Here is a 24996-nt window from a genome sequence, read left to right as displayed (position 1 = left end):
AGACTGTCTCTGTTCTTAAAGGATTAGCATCCGGCAATGTTGGGGGCCTTGTAGACACTAATTAACCAGCGCGAGGAGGCAGGTGGGTCCCGCCGGGCTCCCAGGGGCACAAGATTCGCTGGTGCTCACTGATGCTGAGACCCCACACCCCCACCCAGAGAACCCCGCCATGGTCTCTGAGGCCCCCACGGACTTGGACGTGACCCAGAGAGTGGCTCCGAGCTCCACCCCTGGAGGACCTCATTCCTGCTGCTGGTGACGTGCTGATCCTCAGGACAAAATGCATTCACCTCCCCAGCTTTTCCGTGCAGTCGGACCACCCTCACGCCATCAGCCGCCTTCACTTCTGGGACACACCAGCTGGGGCTGATGGCATGACTGTGACCACTGCCACCCCGGGGGCCACGGGGACACAGGCACCCGGGGAGGGGACAATGACTGGGGGGCAGGGAGTCCCCCGGACCTGGAGCTGGTCTCCTTCCAAGACCCCTGCTGCCCCAGAAAGGCAGAAGGAAGACCCCGTGGTTGGGGCAGTGAAGGCTGGCAAGGTAGGTGCACGGGTGGAAACACGCTCAGGGCCCTGGGGTAGAGTGCGGCCTGGCATCCCAAGTGCCCGGCACGGGGCTCGGGAAATCCTGAATTCCAGACTCGATGACCTGGGGCTTGTGCGCTCAGGGACGACGCAGACGGCCACTCTGGACAGGGCTCCGGCCGAGCCGCCTGTGGCTGAGGGAGCGCTCACCGCTGGGATCCAAAGGGCTCCTCTGGGGTTGGGGGGGCACACAGGCATGTCCGGGGGGCACTCAGCCCACCTCCAGCCCCACCCCGAGGCTGGATGACCCGCTGGAGCGTGTTTCTGCGGTCTCAGTAGCTGGAGCCCCACGCCCAGGGGTCCATCCGTCACCCACAGCACTGCCTGCATGCAGGGCCCAGGTAGGCGGCAGGGACCACAAGGTTCTCGCGGCAGGATGTCCGAAGGAGCTGCTGACGGGAATGGGGGACCCCCCACAGTGGCCCCCCGACTATTGGGAGGAGCCCTGGGTCCCCAGGTGCCAGCCTGTATTCAGATAGACACACACTTGTCACAGAGAAAACCAAGAGGTTCCCTGTACATGTAAGGCCTGCAAGGCCCCCCCGCCCGTGCCCCCGGCTCATCTCATGGGCCCTCTCGAGGGGTGAGACACACAGAGGTCTGCCATCTCCTGGGCAACCCGCAGGGCCAAGCCTGGCTGGGTCCCAGCCACCCCCGAGGCCGCAGGGGCCCCTGGGGGTCTTCCCAGTGAGTCTCCAGGGCCCCAGGGACACGGGCATCCCTCCATGGGGGAGGAGGACCGCTTCCAGGGCCTGGGGAGGGTCTGCAGGCCCCCCACACAGCGGATGGCAAGATGCTCGTGTTTTCTGGCATTTATCACCATCAGCAGCCTCCTAGGAAACCATGGCTCTTTGAAACAGGACTTGGGTAGACAAGAAAAATAACAAAAATAGCTAAAAAGAAGAGCAGCGTGGATCGAGGGCGTACGCGACGCGGGCATGGTGGCGAGTGCCGCCCCTTCCCCCTCCCAACCTCACACCACAGCTGGGGGGCAGCCGGAAGCATCCCCCTTACAGACTGGGCAGGTGGGCCCAGGGAGTGAGGCCACAGCCACAGCTGGATGGTGCCCAGGCTGGCTGGTGGCGAGGACCCCACAGGGTCCTGTGGTTGGGCTCCCAGCTCCCCGGGCACCTGCCCTGGGGGCGGCATGGGGGCGGGGGGCTGGGAGCAAACACACATGGGGCCCCCTCGGTCCCCGGGGACGCTGACCAGGGGGTCCGATGGAGCGTCTCAGCTTGGTAACTAGCCAGACTCAGCCCTGCCGACCCAGGCCACAGTCTCGCCCCATCCCTCAGCCCACCTGCACAGGCCCCCAGGCTGCTGAGCCAGTCTGGAGCCCCCGCCGGTCACGTGGGGGACAGCCCCCCGTAAGCCTTCAGCCGCACGTGTCTCCCCACGAGAAATCCACTCCCGACACCTGCCAACGTCATTCGCCGAGCGCCACGCACCCTCGGCGAGCCCCTCCCTGGCCCAGCCCTCGGTTTTCCCACCTGTACAATGGGGCACTCGGTCTCGGCAGGCGCCCTCCAGCACCTCCACCTCCAGCGTCCGGGGTAACCCGTCCTGAGGCTCCTTTTACAAACAAGCTGCGAGCCTGCCGGGGACACAGGTGTGCGCCCAGGCTGGCCTGTCCACACGGAGTTCCCCAGGAGAATTCCACAGGAGACACCGTGCATGCGGGCGACTCTGCGGGCTGGCCGCCTGGTCCACTCCGGGTCCTACCTGGGTCCGTGTGGACACACACAACCGTGGCTGCAGGCAACACGGTTGTCCTGTCTCCCCTCCCTCGCCCAGCAAGCTCCCAGGACGCCCCCGTGTCCAGGACGCCGAGGGCTGGCTCTCCACACACGGACCAGATTTCACACGCAATCGCCCCAAGGGCTCTGCCCTGTGAGCCCCAAGACAGCAACCCCCAACGATTAGCCCCGGGAAACACAGGCGGCCTCAGGCTGGGGGAAAGAGCATGGAGAACGCTCCCCCTGCTGCATGTCGGGCTAAGTTCTCCAGGGAATTCTGCTGACCCTGTGGCTCCTGCGCCCCAGAGCCCAGGGGCCAGGTCCAGCCTCTCAGCCCCTAGAATGCAGCCACGCGAGGGCTGGGGCAGGACGATGGGAGGAAACCCCCGGCGACTCCCTGCCCACTAGCCAGGGGCTGTGTCGAGAAGCTTCAGCCCAAGGCGGGGGAGGGGGTGCAGGCGGCAGGGACCCCGGGCGGGGCAGGGCTGGAGTAAGGGCAGCCCCTCCATACACACACCATCCTGGAGCCACGGGATGCTCGGGGGCACCTGCTGTCCTGACCCCGCCCCCACCCCGGGTCCAGGCACAGAGAGCGCCAGTGCTCACGGGCACAGACTGGGAGGAGGAGGGCCCTGACTGGGCCGAGGAGCCACGGGCTCCCACTCGGGACTAGGGGGTGCGGAAGTCAGAGACGGATGGTCTCTGGTCCCTGGAAGGAGGTTGGCTCAGGACCCAGAGAGCTCACCCCAGGGCCCCCGTGGGAGCACTCCCACCCCCCAGGGAGCCCACCCCGTGTGCAGGCGGGCGGAACTGGCTGTTCCTGGACCACAGGCAGCGCCACCCCCCGTCACTCCTCCAGCAGCTGAAGGGCGCTCCGGACTACTGGTCTCACCTGAGTGTCCCTGTGGCCACCTCCACCCCCGTCACTCCTCCAGCAGCTGAAGGGCGCTCCGGACTACTGGTCTCACCTGAGCGTCCCTGTGGCCACCTCCTGGGTCCCTGTGCCCACCCCAAGCCGGCAGGAGACCTCCGTCCACAGTACGGGCGCCCTCAGGACCTCCCACACCTCTGTGCCCTCCCCTCCGCATGGTCAGAGCTTGGGGCATCTCGGGCCGCCCTCCAGGTGGATGGCTGCGTCAGAGGCTCTCTGATGAGGGGCTGGGGGAGTAGGACCCCGGGGGACAGCCTGTGATGGGGCCTGGGCATCCCTCTCCTGCCCCCTAGTCTCTGCCTTTAATGGTGCTTCCCACCCAAGAGGAACCACTTTCCCTTCCAGAAGATTCCTCAGGCAGAGTACACCCCCGCCCCTTCTCATGCACAGTTTCCCAGCCTCAGTGGGAAGAAAACTACACCCAGAAGTTTGTTCTCAATGCCAAGACACACACTTAATGGAAAAAAAAAAAAAAGAAATACGCGAGGTTCAATGGTGAGTCAGCTCGTTAGGACTGGGGAGTGAAGAGAACGAACATCACAGACACATTTTGAATAACGTGCCGGGAAACTGCTAAGCTGGCAACCGACTGTTCCAAGTGGAATCAAACGTGCGCTGGGGGAGGCCGGGCACCGATGCCAAAGTGGCTTTCACAATTTTCTTTAAAAAATGAAAGAAAAGAAAAAACAACTAACTTTCACACAGACACGTGCAGTTCACGAATAGAAACAGAGTCCTGGCCCCATGCGGTCAGCTCAGCCTGCAGACGGCCGGCCCCAGTCAGGGCGGGACACCAGGGCCTCCGAGGGCAGGATGCAGGGTCTCTCGGCGTTGCCCCGTCCATCAAGGAGTGATGGGGTTCAGCAGGAGGAAGTCCCCAGCCCCCAGAAGAACCCCAAACACAGGGAAGGCCCAGGCTGGAGGGGGCTGGTGCTTGCTACATTAAGGTCTGCAAGACCTCTGGTCCTGGGTGACGGCGTCAGTGCCTGGTCACAGGTGCATCATCTTCCAGCCCCCATGCGGTGAGTGGAACAGTGGACCCCAAAGGTAGGTCTGGTAGGTACCCAGAACCCTGGAAGGTCTACCCAGAACCCCGGAAGGTCTACCCAGAACCCTGGAAGGTCTACCTAGAACCCCGGAAGGTCTACCCAGAATCCCAGAACCCTGGAAGGTCTACCCAGAACCCCGGAAGGTCTACCCAGAACCCCGGAAGGTCTACCCAGAACCCTGGAAGGTCTACCCAGAATCCCAGAAGGTCTACCCAGAATCCCAGAAGGTCTACCCAGAACTCTGGAAGGTCTACCCAGAACCACGGACGGTCTACCCAGAACCCCAGAAGGTCTATACTACCCCAAAGGTAGGTCTACCCAGAACCCTGGAAGGTTTACCCAAAACCCCAGAAGTTCTACCTAGAACTCCAGAAGGTCTACCCAGAACCCCAGAAGGTCTGCTGCTGCTGCTGCTAAGTCACTTCAGTTGTGTCCGACTCTGTGTGACCCCACAGCCGGCAGCCCACCAGGCTCCCCCGTCCTTGGGATTCTCCAGGCAAGAGTACTGGAGTGGGATGCCATCTCCTTCTCCGCCCAGAAGGTATAACCTACCCCAAAGGTAGGTCTACCAAGAACCCTAGAAAGTCTACCCAGAACCCCGGAAGGTCTATCCAGAACCCTGGAAGGTCTACCCAGAACCCTGGAAGGTTTACCTTACCCCAAAGGTAGGTCTACCCAGAACCCCGGAAGGTGGTCTGCTCTGGGGTAAATGTCTTTGCAGATACAGTGAAGCTCTCAGGATGAGGTCATCTGGATGCGGGTGGGGCCGAAATGCAAGGGCGCGCATCCTGATAAGAGAGGAGCAGGAGGAGGCCGCGTGACACAGAGACTGGAGAGATGGGTCCCGAGCCCGGGATAGCCAGGGCTGCCGGGAGCCACCAGAAGCACGAAGAGGCCTGGAAGGAACCCCCCCACCCCCGCAACGTCTCGGCCTAGACTCCCGACCTCCAAAAGAAGGGGACAGTAAATGTCCATTCTTCAAGCCCCCGTCGTGGGCCTGTGTCCTACAGCCCCTGGAAGCTGACCGCCTACCTCTCTCTCCAGCATCCTCCGTGGAGTGCATGTCCCGCATTACAGGGAGGCCCCTTCGTTCTCAGTTGGCCTGGACACCAAGGAAGTGACCATGGCTACTGGAGCGTGGCCTGTGATGACCCTCATCCAACTGCACGACCCTCTGGGGCCCCTGCTGCCCAGAGCCTCAGCCCCGTGCCCACCAGCCTCCTGCTGCCTGGCTTAGCCTGTTCGCTGGGCCCGGCGCACAGTAGATGCTCCATAAACATGCGCCCCCGTGGCTCACTGCCTCCACCGCGACCCCCCCACAAGCGTCCCTGTCTGGCCGGGAAGGAACTCTCCATCTTCTGTGAGCAGGAAGCCAGCCCCGTGGCCGTAAATAGAAGGTAACCATAAAAATAAACACACGACCGTTAAAATGAAAAATGCCCACCCAAGCCCGCATAAAGTCATCTCGTCGTATGCACAGCCTACGTGCCCTGGCTTTGGGAAACACTGATTTACAGATGGAGGCGTGCTGAGGACTTCCGGGCCGCTCCCAACCCCCACCTCCAGGAGATGCGGCTTCTGCCTCAAGCTGGGACTCAGTGGCCATTGCCCTGTGGGCCCAGACGCCAGACAGGAGACCATGTCTTTGCCTGAACACTGATGGGGCGTCTGCCCGTCCGGGCGTCCCTGGGACAGAGGTGGTGAGACCCCTGCACGCACGGCACACCTGGCCGGGCTCCTCCCGGCATGCGCCCCTCAATCACCCGCGTGTGGCCTGCTGGCTTCCTGCAGCCGTGGCAACAATGAGAGCAAACCCTGGAAACTCATCCCACTGGGTCCTGGGAGCCTCAGGTTCAAGGTCACGGCGTGGGCAGGGCCGCGCACTCTCTGGAGCCTCTGGGGGAGGGTCCTCTGCCTCTTCCAGCCTCTGGAGGCCATGGGCATCCCTTGGCTGGTGGCCACATCGTCCGTCTCTGCCTCCATCTTCACATGGGCCTCTCTTGCATCTCTTCTTTTCTAAGGACGCTTCTCTCTGGGTGCAGGGTGGACCCCATCCAGACGATGGCGCCCAGAGAGTCTTACCTTAACCTCACCTGCAAATCACCCTCCTCCCCAACCAGGCCCCCCCACAGGTTCTGGGTGCACCGTCCCTGGGGGGCCACGGCTCAGCTCTCAGCCGCGCGCTTCTTCAGGAGCCCGGCTCGTCACGCACAGGGTCCCACGGGCACCAGCACACAGCTCGTGCCAGCATACTGCAGGCGCTCAATGTGTGGCCCACCCTGGGCCACTATGTCTAGCAAGGCCGTCGCCCAGGCAATCGGCCCCGGGGGCTGTGGCCGTGCAGGGCTCCTGGGGAAGTGGGGCTCAGGATGATGGCGGGGGGTGGGGGTCCTGCAAAGCATAGCTAAGCATCAGCGAGACCGGGGCTCCTGTCTCAGTAAAGCGTGCGGAGCCTGCTCAGCTGCTCCTGCGGTTGGAGGAGAAGAGAAGGAACTGGCTGATACAACCCGCCTTCTCCAGGCAGAGGCTGACTTTGAAAAGACTGTGTGTTTGAAAGGCTGCACACCCTCCTCCAGACTCTTGGGAAGAACAAAGGGCTGAGGGTGGGCATGTGTGGTGTGGTTTGGGACTTCCCGCAGGGTCCTCAGGGACCTTCCAGAACCAGCCTCCTGCCTGAACCGGGGGCCCTGGGGACAAGGGGGAAGCGGCAGAGGGGGCCGCCCACGAGGTCCAGCCTCAGCCCCTTGCCGGACTCACTGTCATACCAGGAGACCAGGGCACAGACCAGCCACTGGCACCCCGGGGTCACAGCTCCATCGCTGAGGTCTCACCCCAAGTCCTGCAGGGTGGGGAAGGCAGGCACCACCATGCCGTCCACCCAGTCTGAGACCTCAGATCGCTCCCCCAAGCCAGGGAGCTGGTGCCCATGGGACCCACCAGGGCCACAGCTGGTGGACTGAGGCCTCCAGGGTGACCACCCCAGGCCCAATAAGGACCAAGTCATTATTGCCCAGGACACCAGGGAGCTCAGTGTACTGAAGGTAGCCCTCTCAGGGCTGGCCAGGCTCCCCCAAGTCCTGCCCGAGGCCCCCCGACTGTCCCTGGGTTACACTGCCCTGGAGGTGGCCACCACGTGGCTGGAGAGGCACCACCCTGGCCGTCCCATCCCGCCCGAGGAAGGCCTGAGATGGTCCAGGGTCTCCTGGCCCCGACCTCAACCACCAGGAGCATCCTGGCCTGGATGCCAGAGGAGGCATCATACCTGCAGGGTTTTCATCGGACGGGGCAGGCTCCATCTCCTAAGGAGGATTAGACGCAAAGAATAAAAAGGACTCCCGTGCACCCTGGGAGAGCAGCAGACAACCACGGGCCCGTGGGCGGGAACGGCTGGACCCGGGGTCACCCGCCCCATGGGTGGGCTGTGAAGACCACTGGACACACCCACAGCCCTTGGCTCAGTCTCGTCAGACACGCGACTCCGTCTATGGGGCTGGGGGTCAGCCACGGTGCCTCACGTGGGTCCCCCAAGCACGGTCTGAGTCTGTGACCCACTTTCTCCAATCACGTGTGGGATCTTCCTACTGAAAGTGGGGGTTGTCTGGGTGGTACCCCCCCAGCTCCCCGGCGGCCAGAGGGGGTGGGGCACAGGGCAGGCCTCCCTCCCACTCCTGCAAAGTTGTGTTTGGACAAAGGGCCACGTGATCCACAGGGGACCATCCGTAAATCACCATAGACACCATCAAGTCACCCAGCCGAGGGCGGCAGGGTGCGAGCCGGCGTCCTCAGAGACAGTACGGGGCAGGGCAGCCAAGCACACGGCCCAGCTCCTGCCCTGGGCCGCCGGGGCACTGGCGACGATTGGCGGCAGAGGCCATGTGGATGGCAGGGGGCGGAGGGCCTGCACAGCCAGGCGATCGGGGGGACGCCCACCCCATTCCCCACCTGCGAGCGTCTGTCCTTTCCCTGCTAAAAGGTGACCCTGCTTCTCCTCCCCCACCACCTCCTGCAGCTCCACAAACACACACGGGTGCCTGGAAGGAAGGGGCTGGCCCTTCCCGCTGCTCAGGTCACTGCCAGGGGGCTGGCTGGGCCAGGAACAGCCTCCGTCCACCACCAGCCCCGGGCAGCCAGCTCAGTGGGTGACCCTCCGGGCCTGCAGCCTGGGCCAGCTTGTGGACAGCATCTCAGCCCCAGGCAGGTGGCAAAGGCTTCCTGCCCTAGGGACTACGGAACGGCTAGGAAGCAGGCGGGTCCCAGCCTTCCTGCGCTGGACTCTCTGGGGCCATGTGGGGATGGGCCCTCCCTGCCGGGTGGGGGTCGGGGTGGGGCTTCACTCAAGCCTGGTCAGCGGCCTCCAAATCCCTGGAGGCTTGGGGCCACCCCAGCCCACCAGGCTCTCAGGGCCCAGGCCCGCGTCTGGCTCCTTCCTGGACTGCCTCTGCCAGGAACATGGCTGAGACCCTCGGTCTGACGGGTCCCGGGGTGGCCCGCGGGGCTGGGCCTGTCCCCTGCCCTTTCAGCTGTTCTGGGCTCCCATCTCCCTTGGGAAGCCCCTTGCCTCAGAGATGGTTCTGGAGGGCACAGGTTGGGTCGGTGGTCAGAGCCCTGGTGAGGGAGAGATGGAGGGCCCTGTCCCTCCCTGGGAATTCCCTGAAGCAAGACCCAGCGTCCTGGAATGTGCTGGCAGCCGCAGCTGAGGCCTCCCAGATGGGGTGAGCCGGGGAAGGAATCTCAGGGGGGCAGGGAGTGGGCGTGGACCTAGGCTGCAGCTTGAGTCCCTGGAGGGGCTCTGTCCAAGATCAGCATCGTCTTCAGCTCAGGAAATACGGGCTGGACCAACCTAAGTCTCAGGTCTGCGACCTGTCCATTCTGCCAAGGAGGAGACTGAGGGTCCCAGTGGTCCAGTGACTTGCCTGATATCACATGTCCAGCCAGCTTCCCAGTTACAAAGGCCATTTGCACAAGCATGTGTAAGCCCACGAGCCAGGCGCTGGGTCAGCGAGGTACGGGATGTGTGAGGAGGGGTAGGTATGAGACTCCAGGAGCCGACGGGCTCCGGGTCCAAGCAGAGAAGAAGAGACGGTGAGCGCACACGCTGGCCCACGTCCCCTTGGCTCTGTGATCTCTGTGACCTGTCCGTGGACATCGCTGGGCCTCGCTGGACGTGGCTGCCTCGGGCAAGGCAGCCCCAGGGTGCTGGGGGCAGAGACGGGACCCTTCCTGCCTCCAGGCTGGGCGCTGCGCCCACGTGTGCCTGCCTGTGTGTCCATGGACGCATGTGTCCCCACGTTTGTGACCATGTCACCTGTGTGAGAGCCTCGGTGCGCACAGAGGAACAGACTCAGAGGGAAAGATGAAAGGGAGCGGTCATGGCAGGCCAGCTGGTCACCAGCACAGCAGGACGAGGACTCCAGGCCTCACTGCGTGCCTCTCCAGGGGGCTCGGAGTCCATTCACTGAACGCGTGTGAACAGCAGCACACGTTACACGCAGACGCACAGTGACAACCTCGATGCTTTCTGTCACGCAGCTCATACTGCACTCTGCGTCTCCTGTAACCATCTACTGACCGGCAAGTGCAGAGATTAAGGGCGGCTTCCTGATCCAAGAGCAGGTTCTCACTGTAGCTCACTCACTCCACGTGCCTACGGACATAACACCTGTGGAGAGTTTAGTGAACGCATCCACGTCATCCAACCAGTCCACCCTAAAGGAGATCAACCCCGAATATTCAATGGAAGCACGTGCTGAAGCTTCAATACTCTGGCCACCTGATGCTCAGAGCCGACTCACTGGAAAAGACCCAATGCTGGGAAAGACTGGGGGAAGGAGGAGGGGACGACAGAGGATGAGATGGCTGGATGGCATCACCGACTCGATGGACCTGAGTTTGAGAAAGCTCCAGGAGACAGTGGAGGACAGCAGAGTGCTGCAGTCCATGGGGTCGCAGAGAGTCGGACGTGACTTCACGACTGAACAACAAACCACCACACACACACACACACACGCACACACACGCACACACACACACACGCACACACACACACGCACACACACGCACACGACGAGTCAGCAGTGCTCCGCTGCCGGGGACCCAGCACTCCCGCCTCCTGCAGGCCTCAGCGGCCCTCCACAGGGAGGGGACCTGGCCACCCCACACTGCCCCCTCGCCGCTGGCACCCCTGCACGGGCCTGTGTCCCCAGGATGGGCAGAGACCCTGGTGTAAGAGCCTGGTGCGTACAGGTTTGTAAAGCAGACTCTGGAGCTGGAGCTCACACGGTCTGCTGCAGGGCCCCTGATGCCCACTCAGGGTGGAGGCCAAGACAGGGCCTGAAGAGCTTCCAGAAATGAGGGCGGAGAGTCCGGCCAAGGGCAGCCCTCCCCATCCTGCACGCCTGTGCCCGGCCCTGGGGGTGTACAGCAGCCGGCCAGGCCCCGGCACCCCGGCAGTCACCCCGTGACCAGCCCCTCTGCTCTCACTTTGTCCAGCTGTCAGATGCTCCTCAGCGAGGCTCCCGTTACGGTGAGTGCGGGCTTTAGACTCTTTGCCACGCGGAAATGATGATACATGGCAATGAGGAGCCGGGCTATTTCAATGCGGCCCCCAAGTGCCCCCCAGCCGGCCCCACTGCCCTGGCCTCACAAAGGGGCTCTGCTGAGGGGAGAAAAGGCAGCGTGGCCGGGCCCCTTGGTGCTCACCCGGAGCCTCCGGGAGAAACAGGCAGGCAGGGTGGGCTGGGCGCCCCCGGCCTCCCGGGAGGTCCGGGCGGGTGGTCGGAAGCGTCTGGAACACAGGGCGTCTCAGTCTTCTGCCGACTCGAACACCAGCCCCGGGCCTCTGTCCTGACCCTCCTCGTTATCACAGCCTCTGAGAACCATCTGGGCACAGCCTAGGCCCCGGAACTCTCCCGTGCTCGGAAGCTTGACACGGGATGCACAATCCTTCCCGACCCACAGGGGACTGCCTGCATGCGTCAGTGCCTGGGAGACCCTGTGTGGGTTGTAACCAGGGTGATTTTCTGCTCCCACAGATACATTTCTGATGGACCCCTGGGTTCCAGGAACTGTGCTGTCAGGCCTCTGTCCACTTTTTAAAATACACTCACAGACGTAAGAGACAGAGTTAACTCTGGGCTCACTCCTGAGCTCGTGACGACGACAGCGATGACCGCCAGGAGCACAGAATCACGGCCATTCACAGGACACCACGGAGGGGCTGCTCGGGGGTACGCGTGCTCCCCCTGGCCCTGGGCGCCCAGAATTCCATTTCTCTTCCAGAATGAGGCGCTAACTAAATAAACCAAAGTGGAATCCTGTTTACTCAACAGTCGGCCCTCAGAGCAGCTGTCCGATTCAGAAAGGACCTCCGGAATCAAGGCCGGGTCCACGGCAAGCGTGTCCGGATGTACACACTCATCTCCCGAAACACGCTCTCCCACAGAGGCTGTGAATCACACGCCCACCCACCTCCCAGCTCTGCGGCCCCCAAGGAGAGGGAGACAGGCAGACCTCAGACCCACAGCTGCAGGAAAGAGCGGACTGTACTGCTCCGGTTACATCAGCGGCGACCCGAGGGCCTGAATCTGCACGGTGATTGAAAAGCTAGGAGAAAAATACCTTCAAGTCTTTCGTAGAGAGAGACGGAAAATCCTTTTTTTCCCCTAATTCCTGCCATTTCCTTAAGGCCGTGTTCTGAGACCTAGCATCGTTAGGGAGATCAAAGGAAGTCTCCCCTCTGCCTTCTTGGGGCGCAGCACCACGCGGGCCTTCTGTCCCCCGAGTAAGAGGCTGCATTTGAAATCAGCTCCCCAGACCGCCCCCCCACCCCACCCCGGACTAGTTCACAAACACGGGGCACGTGAGTGCTGTGTCGAGGCCAAGGCCAGCCCGAGCTCCCCAGAGGAGGGGCAGGGCGTCCCGAGGGGTGAGCAGGAGGAGGCAGGGTTGTCCAGTTCCCCACGGCCCCCGCCCCAGGCTGCAGCCCTCTTTCCCCCGCCCTCTCAGCGCCCGGCCCGGCTGGCCACGGCAGGCAGGAGGCTCTCACAAAGACCGGCCCGGCCAAGACTGCAATCAGGAACCACAATACGCCTCTCTCTCGTGCACAGCCCTATTCATCTTCGCCAACACTGGGAGACAGACTGGCCAGAGGGGGACAGATTAGCCACGGGGTGACCCGCATCTGCACACAAAAGGCGGAGTGTGGAAAAGCGGCTCCCCAGGCCCCCCATTCTTCACCGCTGAGAAAGCCAGATTCAGGGAAATGGCCATTTAAACAGCTCTCTCCCACCCGTCCGCAGACAACAAGTCACGATTGTCTGTCCGCCCGCCGCGCTCCCCCCTCCTGGGGCCAGTGCGCCTGGAAGGAAGTGGCCCGGGGCCTGCAGCCAGAGGGCCCGGGGGTCCCGTGCATCCAGGGCGGGCCGCCCCCCGGCCCCCCAGCACCTGCCCGGGGTTCCTGACCCCACAGGGGACAGTCAGGGAGGGCAGGGTGCTTGCTCTCAGTCTGACCTTTCAGAGATACGGGGTGCAGGGCGCTCCACCCTGGGAAGCAGGACTGTGACATTCTTCAGGATGGACAGACGGCGCTTCTAAGGACTGCAGAGGGCTGTGCACACAAACTTCCCCCGAGTGCCTGCAGAGCGCGGACCTGCTCCGGGCCCCACGCCCCACCTCCCTGTTCCTACACCGGCTTCCAGAGCGTTGAGCGCCTCGCTGAGGTTGCTGCCCAGAGCAGGGTAAACGCGGAGGTTTCTGTGCCAGGCTCTCCAATAATCCAATCTCAGAAAACAGCACCCTCTCCAAGCAAGATGAGGCCCCGAACCCCTGCCCTGCCCTGCACCCATACTCTTTGAATCCAGAAGACAGAAACTCTCTGTCGATCAAAACATGCGTTTTGACCTTAAGACGCGGGGCCTCAGGAGGACGGCAGGGCCTCTGAAGACAGCAGGACCGGTCGGCTCCCACTGGGCGAGCGGAAGGCCGGGGCTCAGCCAGAGGTGCTCAGAACTCCCTCTCTCACCACGACGGCTCTAGGATCACGGGAGAATCTGTGTCCACACAGAACAACCCCCTCCCCGGGGGAACACACACACAGCCCGGCCCTTTCCACCTTAGAAGCAGTGAACTTCACAGGAGTCCCCTTTCGAGAGATCCCCCTGAAAGCACAGCCCGGTGGAAAGGAACCGTCGTCCACTTGGTGGGCCCCAGAGTCCCCTGGCAGAGGGCGCAGCTGGCATCAGCCCCTGGGTGGCTTGCTAGCCCCCAGGGACCACCCATCCCCAGCCACTCCTGAAGCAAGCCGGTGGTGGAAGGCGGCCCTCACCGGGCCCTCTTGGGCTGCCTGGGCCTGCAGCAGCACCCCCAGGGTGGGGGGGTGGTCCCCTCTCCCTTCAGGGCCTGGACCCAAAACCAAGGGCAGGAAGTGGACACCAGGCCAAAGGAGCAGGTGACGGGCAGCCTGGCCTCCCACACCTACCTGCTTCCGGAGAGCCAGAGGCAGCTCGTTAATTAGGCTGGAAAGCAGCTGAACGCTGCACACTGACCTTTGTGAGGGCCCGGAGCTAACGAGGATCTGCCTGCTCTTCGGGCCACGGAAGCTTGGAGGTGGGCTGGCCTGCCCTGTTGGCCGGGGTTGGGGGGGCACCGCGCAGTCCTGGGGGCAAGGGGCCTGGGGGCGAGTGCACGGCCACCATGGCAGTGGGCGCCGCCCGGCGGCTGTTCCACAAGGGCAGCCGGGCTGAGCCCAGTGCACCCGGGCTGCCCTCCAGAGCCCAGGCCTCCGAGCCAGCAAGTTCCCAGGAATGCCCCGGTACTCGGGTCCACACCCGCCCTGCGAGCCCCGGGGCTCCTGCCCTGGACAGCAGGTGCAGGGCCGCCCGTCCCACAAATGCTTCCATCAACTTGCTCGACTCAACCAAGTCCCAAGAAAGAGATGCACTGCAGCGCGAGCTCTGCTCTCAAGCAGGCAAGGAGGACGGGGGGGCCGGACTTGGTGCGGGGCCAGGCGCTCTGGCGGGCGAGCCCCTGCTCCTAGAGCCGGCGGGCCCCAGGCTCGCCCGGAAGGCGGCGCGGAGAGCGGGGTGCGGACGCGCAGGCCTCGTCCGGGGCTCCCTCCGCCCGGGCCCGCGCCTGGCCCGCCAGCGTGGAGCGCGGGTGCCATCTACCGAGAGCCGGCGGACAGAGGCCAGGCGCCGCTGCCCACGAGCCGTGCGGGGAAGGGGACGGCACGGCAGCCCCGAAGCGGGCCGGGGCCCGGCGGCGCCAGAGGCACCGAGGCCGCCGCGTCCGCGCCGCCCGCCACCTCGGACCCGGGGCTGAGCGCGGCTGCGGGATCCACGCGGGGCCGGGCAAGGTGCGCGCCGGGCGCCGGGGCCCCGCGGTGGTGCCGGGCTGGCCGGGCCGAGCGCGGCGGCGGCCGCCGAACGTGCTGGAAGCCTGGCGCGCGGGGGGACAATTACCTTCTTTCAGGAACTGCGCGTGGATCACCAGGACGAGGAAGCAGCAGAGCGCGGCCCCCGCGAGTGCCCAGAGCGCCTTCAGGAGCTGCATCGCGGAGTGCCCACTCGGCCGACGCCCCCCAAGTCGAGCAGCAAAGGTCCAGGCGCCGCATCAGCGCCCCGCCGGGTGCAGCCGCCGCGGCCGCCCGCTCGCGCCCTCCATCCGCGCCAACGCCGCGCTCCGCCGCGACTGGAGGTGCCGCTCCGGGAGCCGGGCTGTGTCTTTTTGGGCAGGGGGAGGGGAGCGGGCGGGGGCGCGGGGAGGGGGCGGGCGGGGCGGGGAGGTTAGCACCGAGGCTCGGGCCGCGGCGGCCGCCGCTCCGGCCGCTCGGCCACCAGCGCGGGCTGCGGGGCGCCGGGGGCCCGGGCGCGGGGGGGTGGCCGCCGCGGCCCCATGAATCAGCCCCGCCGCCGCCCCCGGAGCCGCGCCGCCGGCAGGGCTCGGACGGCGGGCCGTGGATTGCGCAACGGCCCGACCGCCGGTCGCCTGTCGCCTCCCGCCGCTGCCTTCCTCTCGCCGCCGCCGCCGCGCTCGCTCCGGCCCGGGGCTCAGGGGGCCGCGCTGCCGCCGCCGCCGCCGCCGCCGCGGAGAACCGAGCGCGGGGCCGGGGCTGCGCGCCGGGCGCGGGGCCGCCGCACCATCGCCGCCGCCGGGGCCCGCGCGGCCGGGCCCAGCCCGCAGGCAGAGAACTTGCGTGGCCCGGTGGCCCTCGAACGGTGCCGGCCTCCGCGCTCCCGGAGCCCGCGCCTCCGCCGCGGCGGCCGGTCGAGGCCCGGCCCGGGCTCCCGCGGGCCGCCTGCCCGGCTGGGCCGGTGGCGGCGGCGGTGGCGGCCGCGCCGACAGGTGGGGCCGGCGACAATGCGCGCCTCGCCCGCGGGACGCCGCCGCTCCGGCCCGTGGCGCGCGCCCGCCGCCCGATCGGCTCGGTCCTTCTGGGGAGGCGGCGGGAGGGGCCGCGCGGCGCTCGGACTCCGGCCCGCGCCCGCCGCCGTCTGCGCTCCTGCCGGCCCGCCGAGCCGCCGATGCGCACTGGGCCGCGGAGGGGACCCAGGGGACCCCTGCCGCCCTGCAGCGCCCCCGCCTGGCGCGCCGGCGGGTCAGGCGAGGCCGGTCCGGCCGAAAACCGCGGGTCGGGCTCCACCTAGGCGCGCAGGGGCCTCACTGCAGAGGCGGCCGAGGCGGGGGCCGACCGAGCGGGGATCGAGCCCCTGGTGCGCCCAACCCCCCAGCGCTCCGCGGCTCCCGGGGAGGACGGGGGGGCGGGGACCCCGGCCTAGGCGTCGCCACTGCCCAGGACTGAGCCGCGGCGGCTTCTGAAAATCTGCACCTCGTCCTGGAAATACACTCGCTGCACATTCCGGCCCCAGTAGGTGCCATCCTTCCGGCCAGCGGTCGGCGAGTAGGCGCTCACTCAACGCCCGGGGCTGAGCTAGATGCAGGAGCGGGCCGTTCCTGGCCCGGCCTCCTCCTGCCTCTGGGAAGCGCTGGCATTCGCTACCAACCCGTTTTCCTCACCAACTCTGAGTCCCGGAGCCGGGGTATCTGTGCCCAGTTCAGCGTCCCGGAGGCCAGTCTAGGTCTCAAGGCAGTTGTTTGCCTGAATTGAATTTCAAATAAAATTCCAAATTCCCAGCAAAGAGCTTTGGCTGGGGATCAGGGAGGGAGCCTCTGCCTGATCCTAAGCCCCACCGTGTGGGGTGGGTGGGGCACAGGAAAAGGTCCCACTGCCAGAGGGTCCTAGGGAGCCTTAGGCCTGGACAGCAGGCCCCAGAAAGCTGCTTTCGGCCTGCAGGGACATTGATGTGCAGGAAGGGAAAGGGGCCACTCCTGGGAGTGCTCCTGGAGGTCAGGTGAGTCAAGGCCCTCCACCCACACTTGGCGACACAGACAGCAAGTCACTCCAGACCAGCACCAAGGTTGCTGCCGCCGACCTGGCCTGAGGTGCTGTGCCAGCCCCGGTCAGAGGGGAGGCCGCCCCTGAAGCAATGCCCCACGCGGGCTGCGTTGCTAGCCAGGACCCCTCCCTGTGGATGGTCCACAAGACAGAACACCAGCTCTGGGCCGCTACCTGGAGAAGTGGCTGCAGCCTCAGACAGGCCAAGCAACTCAGACCCTGCCTTGTGGGTGGCGGGGTGGGTGGGTGTGGTCTCTCTCCCCTTGCATGGACCCTCGGAGTCCCCTTTACTTTAACAGCCTCTTCCTTGGCCTTCACCCCCAGGCACTTTGCAGGAAACTCCCCCTGCAGCAGCCTCTGGGGAGCCGCCCTTCCTAACAGAATAGAGCCTGACCTCCACCAAGGTCATTGGCGGTCAGTCCTCACCTGGTGCTGTGCTGTCCCCCTCAGAAGGCTTGAGGATCGCTGGGTGCTCACTACACACACACCCCCAGGACCCCAAAGGGACCTCAAGCAGAAAGCAAGGCCAGCCTCTGACATCCTCTGTGCCCAGTCAGGTGGCTACTACTGGAAATTTTGAACATTGCAAGTATTCTCCATTCCCCAGGAGAACTTTTACAAACTAACCATTTCGAAGCTCCTTCTATAAAGAGAACTAAGAGAAGAGAGTTTATAAAGAGAACCAGGGTGTAAATTTATTTTCAACAAGTGCAACAGGAGGGGAGGTGCCGTGGGGACCAGACTGTCCTCCGGCTCCAGGGCCTTCCCCAGGGCCACACGAGCCCGTTGCTCGTGCCCTCAGAGGAGTGACAGGTCCACAGAGGGGATTAGCCGTGCCACTGGGGAGTGAGTTCACGGTGTCCGAATAAACACCACACACACCACAGGAGGGAACACCCGGGGTCTGATCAAAGAGATGCATCAGAATAAATGATAAAGCCATACTGGTGTGTGTACGCATGCGCAGTCACTTCAGCTGTGTCCAGTTCTCTGCGACTGAATGAACTGTAGCCTGCTAGGCTCCTCTGTCTGTGGGATTCTCCAGGCAAGAATACTGGAGTGGGTTGCCGTGCCCTCCCCCAGGGGATCTTCCTAACCCAGGGATTGAACCCGCATCTCTATTGTCTCTTGCATTGGCAGGGGGGGTTCTCTACCACTAGCACCACATGGGAATTGCGCCCCCCCCCCCCAAATTGAGGACAGTCTTCAGGCCAGGAAGGGTGGGGAGTCCTGGAGCCACATGCTGGAAAGAAGGGAAGAGGCTGTAGCCAGAGGTGTTGGAAGGATGTCCAGGGCTCCAGAGCCAGCACATGTGACCCCAGAGGAGCATGTGCCTCCAAGGAGCAGAGGCCAGGCGCTCGCAGGTGGGAGTTGTGGAGCGAGCTGCTGTCAGGCAAGGGTAGCTCAGGCCACAGCTGTAAGAGGGCTGTCCGAAGAGAGAGGCGTCTTCTGCCTGGGGAGGGGCCCAGAGGGCTGGGTGTGGAAGACGTGCCTTTTGCTTGATGTGTCTCCAACTGAAACCTGACGTTCCCTTCAGTTGGCCACGTAGGCAGTAAACGTAAGAGTTTAGGTGTAACTGTGATTTTTGTCACTACCAGAAATCGCAGGAATCTTCATATCACATTACAGCTCATGCAGATAGCTTGAAATATCACCCTGACTTCCAATTATGGTTGTCCCACTGCCAGACATTTTTATGTAATGTTTTAATAAGGAAGCAAACATATTACTATATCAAAATAGGTTTCCCAACATTTGATAAAACTGCATTTCAATATAATTGGTTTTCTTAGTAATCTTGTATGTTTTTATGTTGTTCTGAGAAGGGTTTCATAAGCATCACCAGATTGCCAAAAAGGCCCATGGGACAAACAATGCCTGGGGTCTCCTGATCTCCTGAGAAAGGGAGAGTGTGAGAGAGAGCCAGAAAGGGCAGAATGGACATCTCTGGTCATCCACAGCAGGTAGGGACAGGGGTCAGAGGCAGGACCATCCCCTGGGAGGGAGATGCACAAACATCCCCAGGCTGCAGCTGGCCATCATCAGGCCAGGCTGGGACTTTGCTTGCCCACCACCTCCACTGCCCCTTCCAAGGGTGCCTAAGTGTCCATGTGCCCTGCCTGTTCGCAGGGAACCCACAGTCAGCTCTCCAGGTCAAGCAAGAAGCCTGCTGGTTCAATAGGACGAGAGTGACATCGGTGAGCAGTGACTGTACTCACTTCCACACTTATTCCTGTAGAGAGAGGACCTGGCCAGGAGGACGACCAGGTGTTTGCAGAAAGAGACGGAAAACCCAGGACATGACTACTCTTAAGACATGACCCTGGGCGGTGGTCGGGGGTGGAAATCACTAATGACTCAGAGAAAAGTAAAGTAATAAAAATAATAATTCAAATAGCATCATTCTAGAAGAAATTTGATAGAATGTGCACTAGTGAAAGAGAATAAGTTACCGTGAAACAAAGGGAAAGAAAACAAGAAGAAAAACTTGAGAATCAACAAGACTAACCAGCTTGGGGCTCCAGGGGATACCCTGAGAAGTAAAACGGGCATGAGTGGAAACCAGGCGTGGAAATTAAGGGATGCCTTGCAGAACAGAGAGTAGATAGAAATAGATGGGAGGGTCGGTAAAGGCTGAGACATGCAAGGTGTCAAACGCCTATCTACAGAAAGTTTAAAGGAGAAGGTAAAAGGCAACAGAGACTAGGAAATTCAGACAACCGAACACACATCCTTGGATGGCAGCCCCCAGACTCAGAATAAGTCTGACTCAGACCAGGACCCAAGAAATGCAAGGGACTCGGAGCAGCTGGCAGAATGAAGAGAAGAAAGGAATGTTCTGGGAAGTCAGACGCTGGGGTTTCCATTAGCAGCACGGCTTCTAGAAAACCCCGGAGCAGGTCATTCGGCGCTAAAGAGATAAGTTTTAGCACCTAGAATTTTATACCCAGCTAGACTATCAACGTGGTTCCGCATTTGAGGTTTGAGGGCACACAAGACTCCGGTTGACTGGCCACGTGTCCACAGCAGCAAAATGACCCAGGGTGACATCCCAGCAGAAAAAGGAATCAAGGAGTTGGGTGTGGGAATATGGGACTGAAGAATATCTAGCATATTTGATTCTTTAGATGTGAAATAAGCTGTAAAGTATGTGCTTAAAAGCACATTAGGCCCTCACACTGGGGAGAATCTCCTTTAACTGGTAACACCTTCACTATAAAATGTTACGTCTCTTTCTTCACAGGGCTGTCTTTGCTGAACAATATTTATAAAGTAGTATTGTAAATGACACTGATCTCTCGGTTTGTTTTAAAATCCACAAGTAGACAAATCTCAGAAAAAAATGTTTATGGTAGAAAGGTAAATACAGATCTTAAACCTTGATTTTTAAAAAAAAAATTATATGAAACAAGGGAAGGTACGGTGGTATTGAAGTGGGCTTTCTGATTTCTCCTGGCTCAGAGTGAGAGGTGCTCAGGCCCTGCCCTGGAACTTGCTCTAAACCATAATGTGTGTCTGACTATTTCCTAACAAGGCTGATCAGAAGCAGTGAGTCAAGGGGTAAACATTTAAGTCAGCACTTACAGCCACATTGGGTAAAAATAAATAAATAAAAATCACAGCAGGAAGGCCCAGATGATGAACAGTTTTGTCCCTGGGGAAAAGGTCAGGGCGTGAGAAAAACCGAGGCAGAATCTTGCTTTCCATTTGTTATTTGATTTTTTTTTCTAACATGTGAGACATTTAAGCTCTGTGATTTGAGAAGACCTAGTATTATAAAAATACTGTAAATGAATCGCATTCTGTCCATATAATGTAATAGTCTGCACTTGTTGAAGAGAACGAAGTGGTATTTATAGAGGGAGATAACAGATATAAACAAAATAGAGATGGTCACAGCTATGTTTTTAAATAAGTGTGAACACACTCTAACAACTAAAGACCATGAGATCAGGAGGGGATGGAGGGCTGGCCTTGGCTGGTGGAGAGAAGTCACCCACGTGGAAGGGAGTCACGTGGCTTTCTAGGAGGGGGAGGACCAGGAAGACGCAGCAGGTGGGGCCCAGCTGGCAGGCTCAGGGCCAGGAGACCGGAGTCCAGAGCTCGCAGAGGGGACCGAGTTGCCAGTGAGCGTGCCAGACAAGGAAACGGGAGGCAACAGGCAGAGGAAGCCACGAAGGGCAAGCGTTGGAGGTCAGGACTGGGGTGAATCCAGTGCAGCCTTGGGCCGCCGACGCTGTGGGAAGGAGTAGGACCCCGGGCTGAAGCTCTGCCTCTTCTGGGTCCAGGCGGGAGAACAGGCCTGAAGGGCAGACTGGGCCCAGAATCAGGGCTTCATCCTCACCTGGGACCAAAGCCAGGGCTGGGGGGACAGCTGGAAGGTGACCGCCACTGTGTGCGTGGGTAAGTCTGGGGGTCACCGTAAGGGACCCAGCCCCCGTCAGCAAGAATAATTAGTTAGCAACAAGTGGGCGTGGAGACAAAGAGCAGGGCTTCCCTGGACACACCTGTGGCTTGAGGGCGGGCTGGTCTCCAGAGGAGGGGCCGTCCTGCTCACAAGGGGACCCTGAGCTTGACCATCCCCCCGCCCCCACCCCAGGGCCCTGGTGTCCTTGGGAGACCCCAGCTTTACCACCAGACATCCATCCCAGCCATCCCAGAACAGGGGGTGCCTGGACCCAACTGACGCCCAGAGCACACGACCCCTGAGCGGCTGAGGGCACAGAGAAGCGGGGAGGGGAGCCACGGGGCAGCTCAGCAAGGGTGGGGCCGTGGTCGGGAATCCCAGCTCAGTCCCCATGCTGCCGAAGCCTAGGACTCTGTACTCATGGCTGAGCCACAGCAAGGCTGGAACAGGACCACAGTGACCGTCCTAAGAAGACGGCCATCTGGAAGCCAGGCCTGTGTGTGTCCAAAGTGGGGTCCTGCTTGCCTCAGCCTTGTCCGCACCTTGGTGACTGCAGCCCCCCGCCACCCACAGGCAACCCTCAGTCATCAGGCCAGGCCAGGCGCTGTGGTCACCAGGCACTCCTAGGGCCGCGGGTCCCCATGATCCTCCGAGCAGAGGTCTGTGTGTCCACCAAGAAAAGACGCACGTCCACTGATGTCCTGAGTACTGTGCCCTGATCACGCCCCAGGACTGTGCTAAGTGCGGTGTGAGGCTCCCCGTCCTGCAGACGGGAAGGCTGAGCACTGGGGGTGGGGCTGCCCGTTTCCACGCCTACTTATGCACTCTGGGGTCAGGCAGGGACGGACCCCTCACCCGGCTGCCCCTCTCAGATCGCATTCAACCGTGTGACCCTGTTGGGGACACACTCCTGCTCTGGGGAGGGCCATGGTGCTGGGGGAGGGGTCAGGCCAGCAGCCAGGGGGGGCCTTAGCTTAAGACAAGGGCTAGGGGCCTGAGAGGGGGCCCCGGGCTCAGGTCAGCAGCTGTGCAACCACTGGCCAGCTGTCAGGCCCTCTGCCCCTCGGTCCCTCACGAGTGCTGGGGACTCAGACTAGAGCTAATTGGGCAGATGGCACCTCCCGGACTTGGCTCCCTTCCGTACACACGGAAGGGGCAACATCGACCCCCAGGGAAGCTGGGGGCATGGGCATCGCTATGGGAGCCCCAGCGAGATGGGCCAGGCCATGCTGGTCTGGAGTCACCCCGGAATGCAAGCTGTGAGCTCAAGCTCTGATCCTGTGTGGAGGGCAGATCCCCCAGCAGGGCCGCCTCCTCGGTCCTTTATACCTGGCGCTCGGGGGCGGGCAGGGGCGTCCGGACCATGTCTCTAGAGCAGGAGTGAGCAGAGCCAACGCAGGCTGGAGAGGGGGACGTTGCGGATGTGAAGGCCGTTAGCGGAGCGAGGGCGGCAGGGACGCTGGGGCGGGGGCCGGCTCAGTCTCCACCACACTCAGACCTGTGTGGTCGGGAGTGCTTCCTCTCTCGCTCTTGTTTCTTCTGTGGCACCCAGCACCCCCAGAAGCGTGTGATCTCAGTGAAACCTCCCTTCCTGTCACCCACAGGCCGGCGCTAAGCCCCTGCACCCACGGCCGCTCACGGTAAGCCCCCAGGCCCTCATCTCCCTGCTCGGGGACCGCCTTGCTGAGGCCCTGGTGTCTGAGCTTGCCATTGGCCAGGCTCAGGCAGGAACCGTGGGCTGAGCCCTCCTCCTGCGTCCTCCCCCAGTCCCCTGAGCTGTAGCCGGGCCCCTTAGGGCGCAGGGCTGAGTCCTGGAGCTTTGCAGTCCGTGGACCTCCCTACCGGTGCCAGGCGACAAGGAGGAACTCAGAGGAGGCGACACCTGGGTGAGGGCTGGGGAGGGGCGGGAAGGCGGGTGGGAGTCCAGGGCTTCACTGAGGAGCAGACGTGCCCCCTGCAAGGACAGCCTCCAGGGCCCAGCGGCTCCCCTTCTCTGGCCTTGCAGCGATGCCTGTGTGGCTCCGGTCCCCGCCCTGACCGCTGCGGCCCCATCCTCTCCTGTGAAGCCCCGCGTGGTCTCCGCACGTGGTAGCCCTCACTCTCACACCCTAGGTGATCTTGATACCTCCCCTTCGCTCAACGTGTCTCCTGATGAGCCGGAAGGGAACTGCTGCCCACGGGGGAAGCCTGGTGCTCCGGGTCCCTGGAACAGCTACGCATGTGCTGTTCCTCCCAGGGCCTCAGGGGCTGGAGGAGGCCGGAATGCAGCCGGCTCACAGCATCCAAGTGAGCGGCCACTCTAGGAGGCAAACAGGGAGGTTCTGGTTTCGTTTAAAAACAGTCAACTCCTGTTGAAGAGTCCTTGAGGCAATACAGTCAAATTCAAGATGTCTCAACCCTAAATCTGAAAGTCACACCCTCAGAACACCTGGAGCAGATTGCGGGTGTCCAGCGAGGTGCACAGGACTCAGGGGAGCCTCTCTTTATTAATAACAAAACCTCTGAAATCAGACGACAACAGGAGTGCCTTCCTCCAGGGAGGGATGATGGTTGCAGCAGAACCACAGGGCTGGACACCACACAGCAGGTAGGAAGGAGGCAACGGGATCTACTGTGCCAACAAGCGTGAGTCTCCAAGTCACAGAGGTGGGCAAAGAGCAGACAGAACAGCCCCCAGCGCAGGCAGCAGGACCGCGGCCACAGCTGGAGCCCTGCCCTGGGCCCCTTATCATAAGTGGTCCTCACAGTGACCTCCTGAAGCAGAGGTTCCCCACTTACTGCTGAGGAAACAGGCTCGGGAGCTCAGGACCTGCCTCGAGCCAGGCAAGCCGGGGCTGGGCCAGGGCTGGGCCACCTGGCTGCCCTCACCACCCAAAGAGGCTGTAACACCCTCAGAGCTGCTTCATCTCTTCACCCATCCATCACATCCACCTGTACATCCATCAGTCCACCCCTCATCATCCAGCTCTTCATCCTTCCATCCATCATCCCTCCATCTGTCCACCCACCCTTCCATCCATCATTCATTCCATCATCCACCCATCCATCATTCATTCCATCATCCACCCATCCATCCACCCATCATTCGTTCCATCATCCACCCATCCACCCATCCATCATTCGTTCTATCATCTATCCATCCATCCATAATTCCATCATCCACCCATCCATCCACTCATCATTCGTTCCATCATCCGTCCATCCATCCACCCACACATCTATCTATCTAATCCATCTGTTGTTCTCTCTACCCAACTGCACATCCTATACATCTGTCCACACATGTGTTCCTCCATCTGTCCATCCACCCACCAATCCTTCCATCCATCTAAGCACCCATCACTCATCTATTCATCCATCCATCCTTCTATCCACCCATCTGTATTTCCATCAACCCACCATCCATCACCCATCTATTCACTCATCTGTCATCTGTCATCCTGTCCTCCATCCATCCATCCACCTATCCATCCATCTACCTATCCATATTTCCTTCTAGCCACCCAACTATCCATCCACCCATCCATCTATTCATCTATCTGAACATTCATTATAATACATCTATCTATCACACATCTGTCTGTCCACCCATCCATCTACCTGTCTGCCAATCCATCCATCTATGTCTCCTCCAGCCTTCTATCCATCCATCTGTACATCCACCCATCCCCTACCTGTGTCTGACTCTGGTCCAAGCAAGGAGCGTGCAGATGGAAATGAGACCCAGACCCTTTCTCCTGAAACTTCTCCTGGAGGAAATGGATGTTGGTCCTGGGCAGTCCAGTTCCGGGAGGCACATGCTGTGACTGGGGCCAAGAGGGGCTTCCTGGAGGCTGAGCACAGGGCTGGGTGGGCGGCAAGACCAAAGTCTAACAGGGCTGAGGACTTC

At 61.8% G+C, this 24996-nt stretch overlaps 1 protein-coding gene across 2 annotated transcripts in view; it reads right to left on the bottom strand.

Annotated features, from left to right (window-relative positions):
- Positions 1–24996, bottom strand: part of TAFA5 (TAFA chemokine like family member 5) — a 176851-nt gene that overhangs the window by 90492 nt on the left and 61363 nt on the right. Inside the window, exon 1 of one of the 2 annotated variants that reach the window (XM_024992262.2) lies at positions 14766–14983. The exons of the other annotated variant lie outside the window; for it this stretch is intronic. Coding sequence (XP_024848030.1) covers positions 14766–14856 — 91 coding nt within the window. The 5' untranslated portion in view covers positions 14857–14983. Of the gene's footprint in view, positions 1–14765; positions 14984–24996 lie in introns of those variants that run through there. 2 annotated transcript variants of the gene reach the window in all.

Source organism: Bos taurus, chromosome 5 (assembly GCF_002263795.3).
Source record: "Bos taurus isolate L1 Dominette 01449 registration number 42190680 breed Hereford chromosome 5, ARS-UCD2.0, whole genome shotgun sequence".
In the NCBI taxonomy this organism is placed as follows: Eukaryota; Metazoa; Chordata; class Mammalia; order Artiodactyla; family Bovidae; genus Bos; species Bos taurus.
Note: the sequence above shows the minus strand (reverse complement) of the source record. Positions and strands in the feature narration are given on the sequence as shown.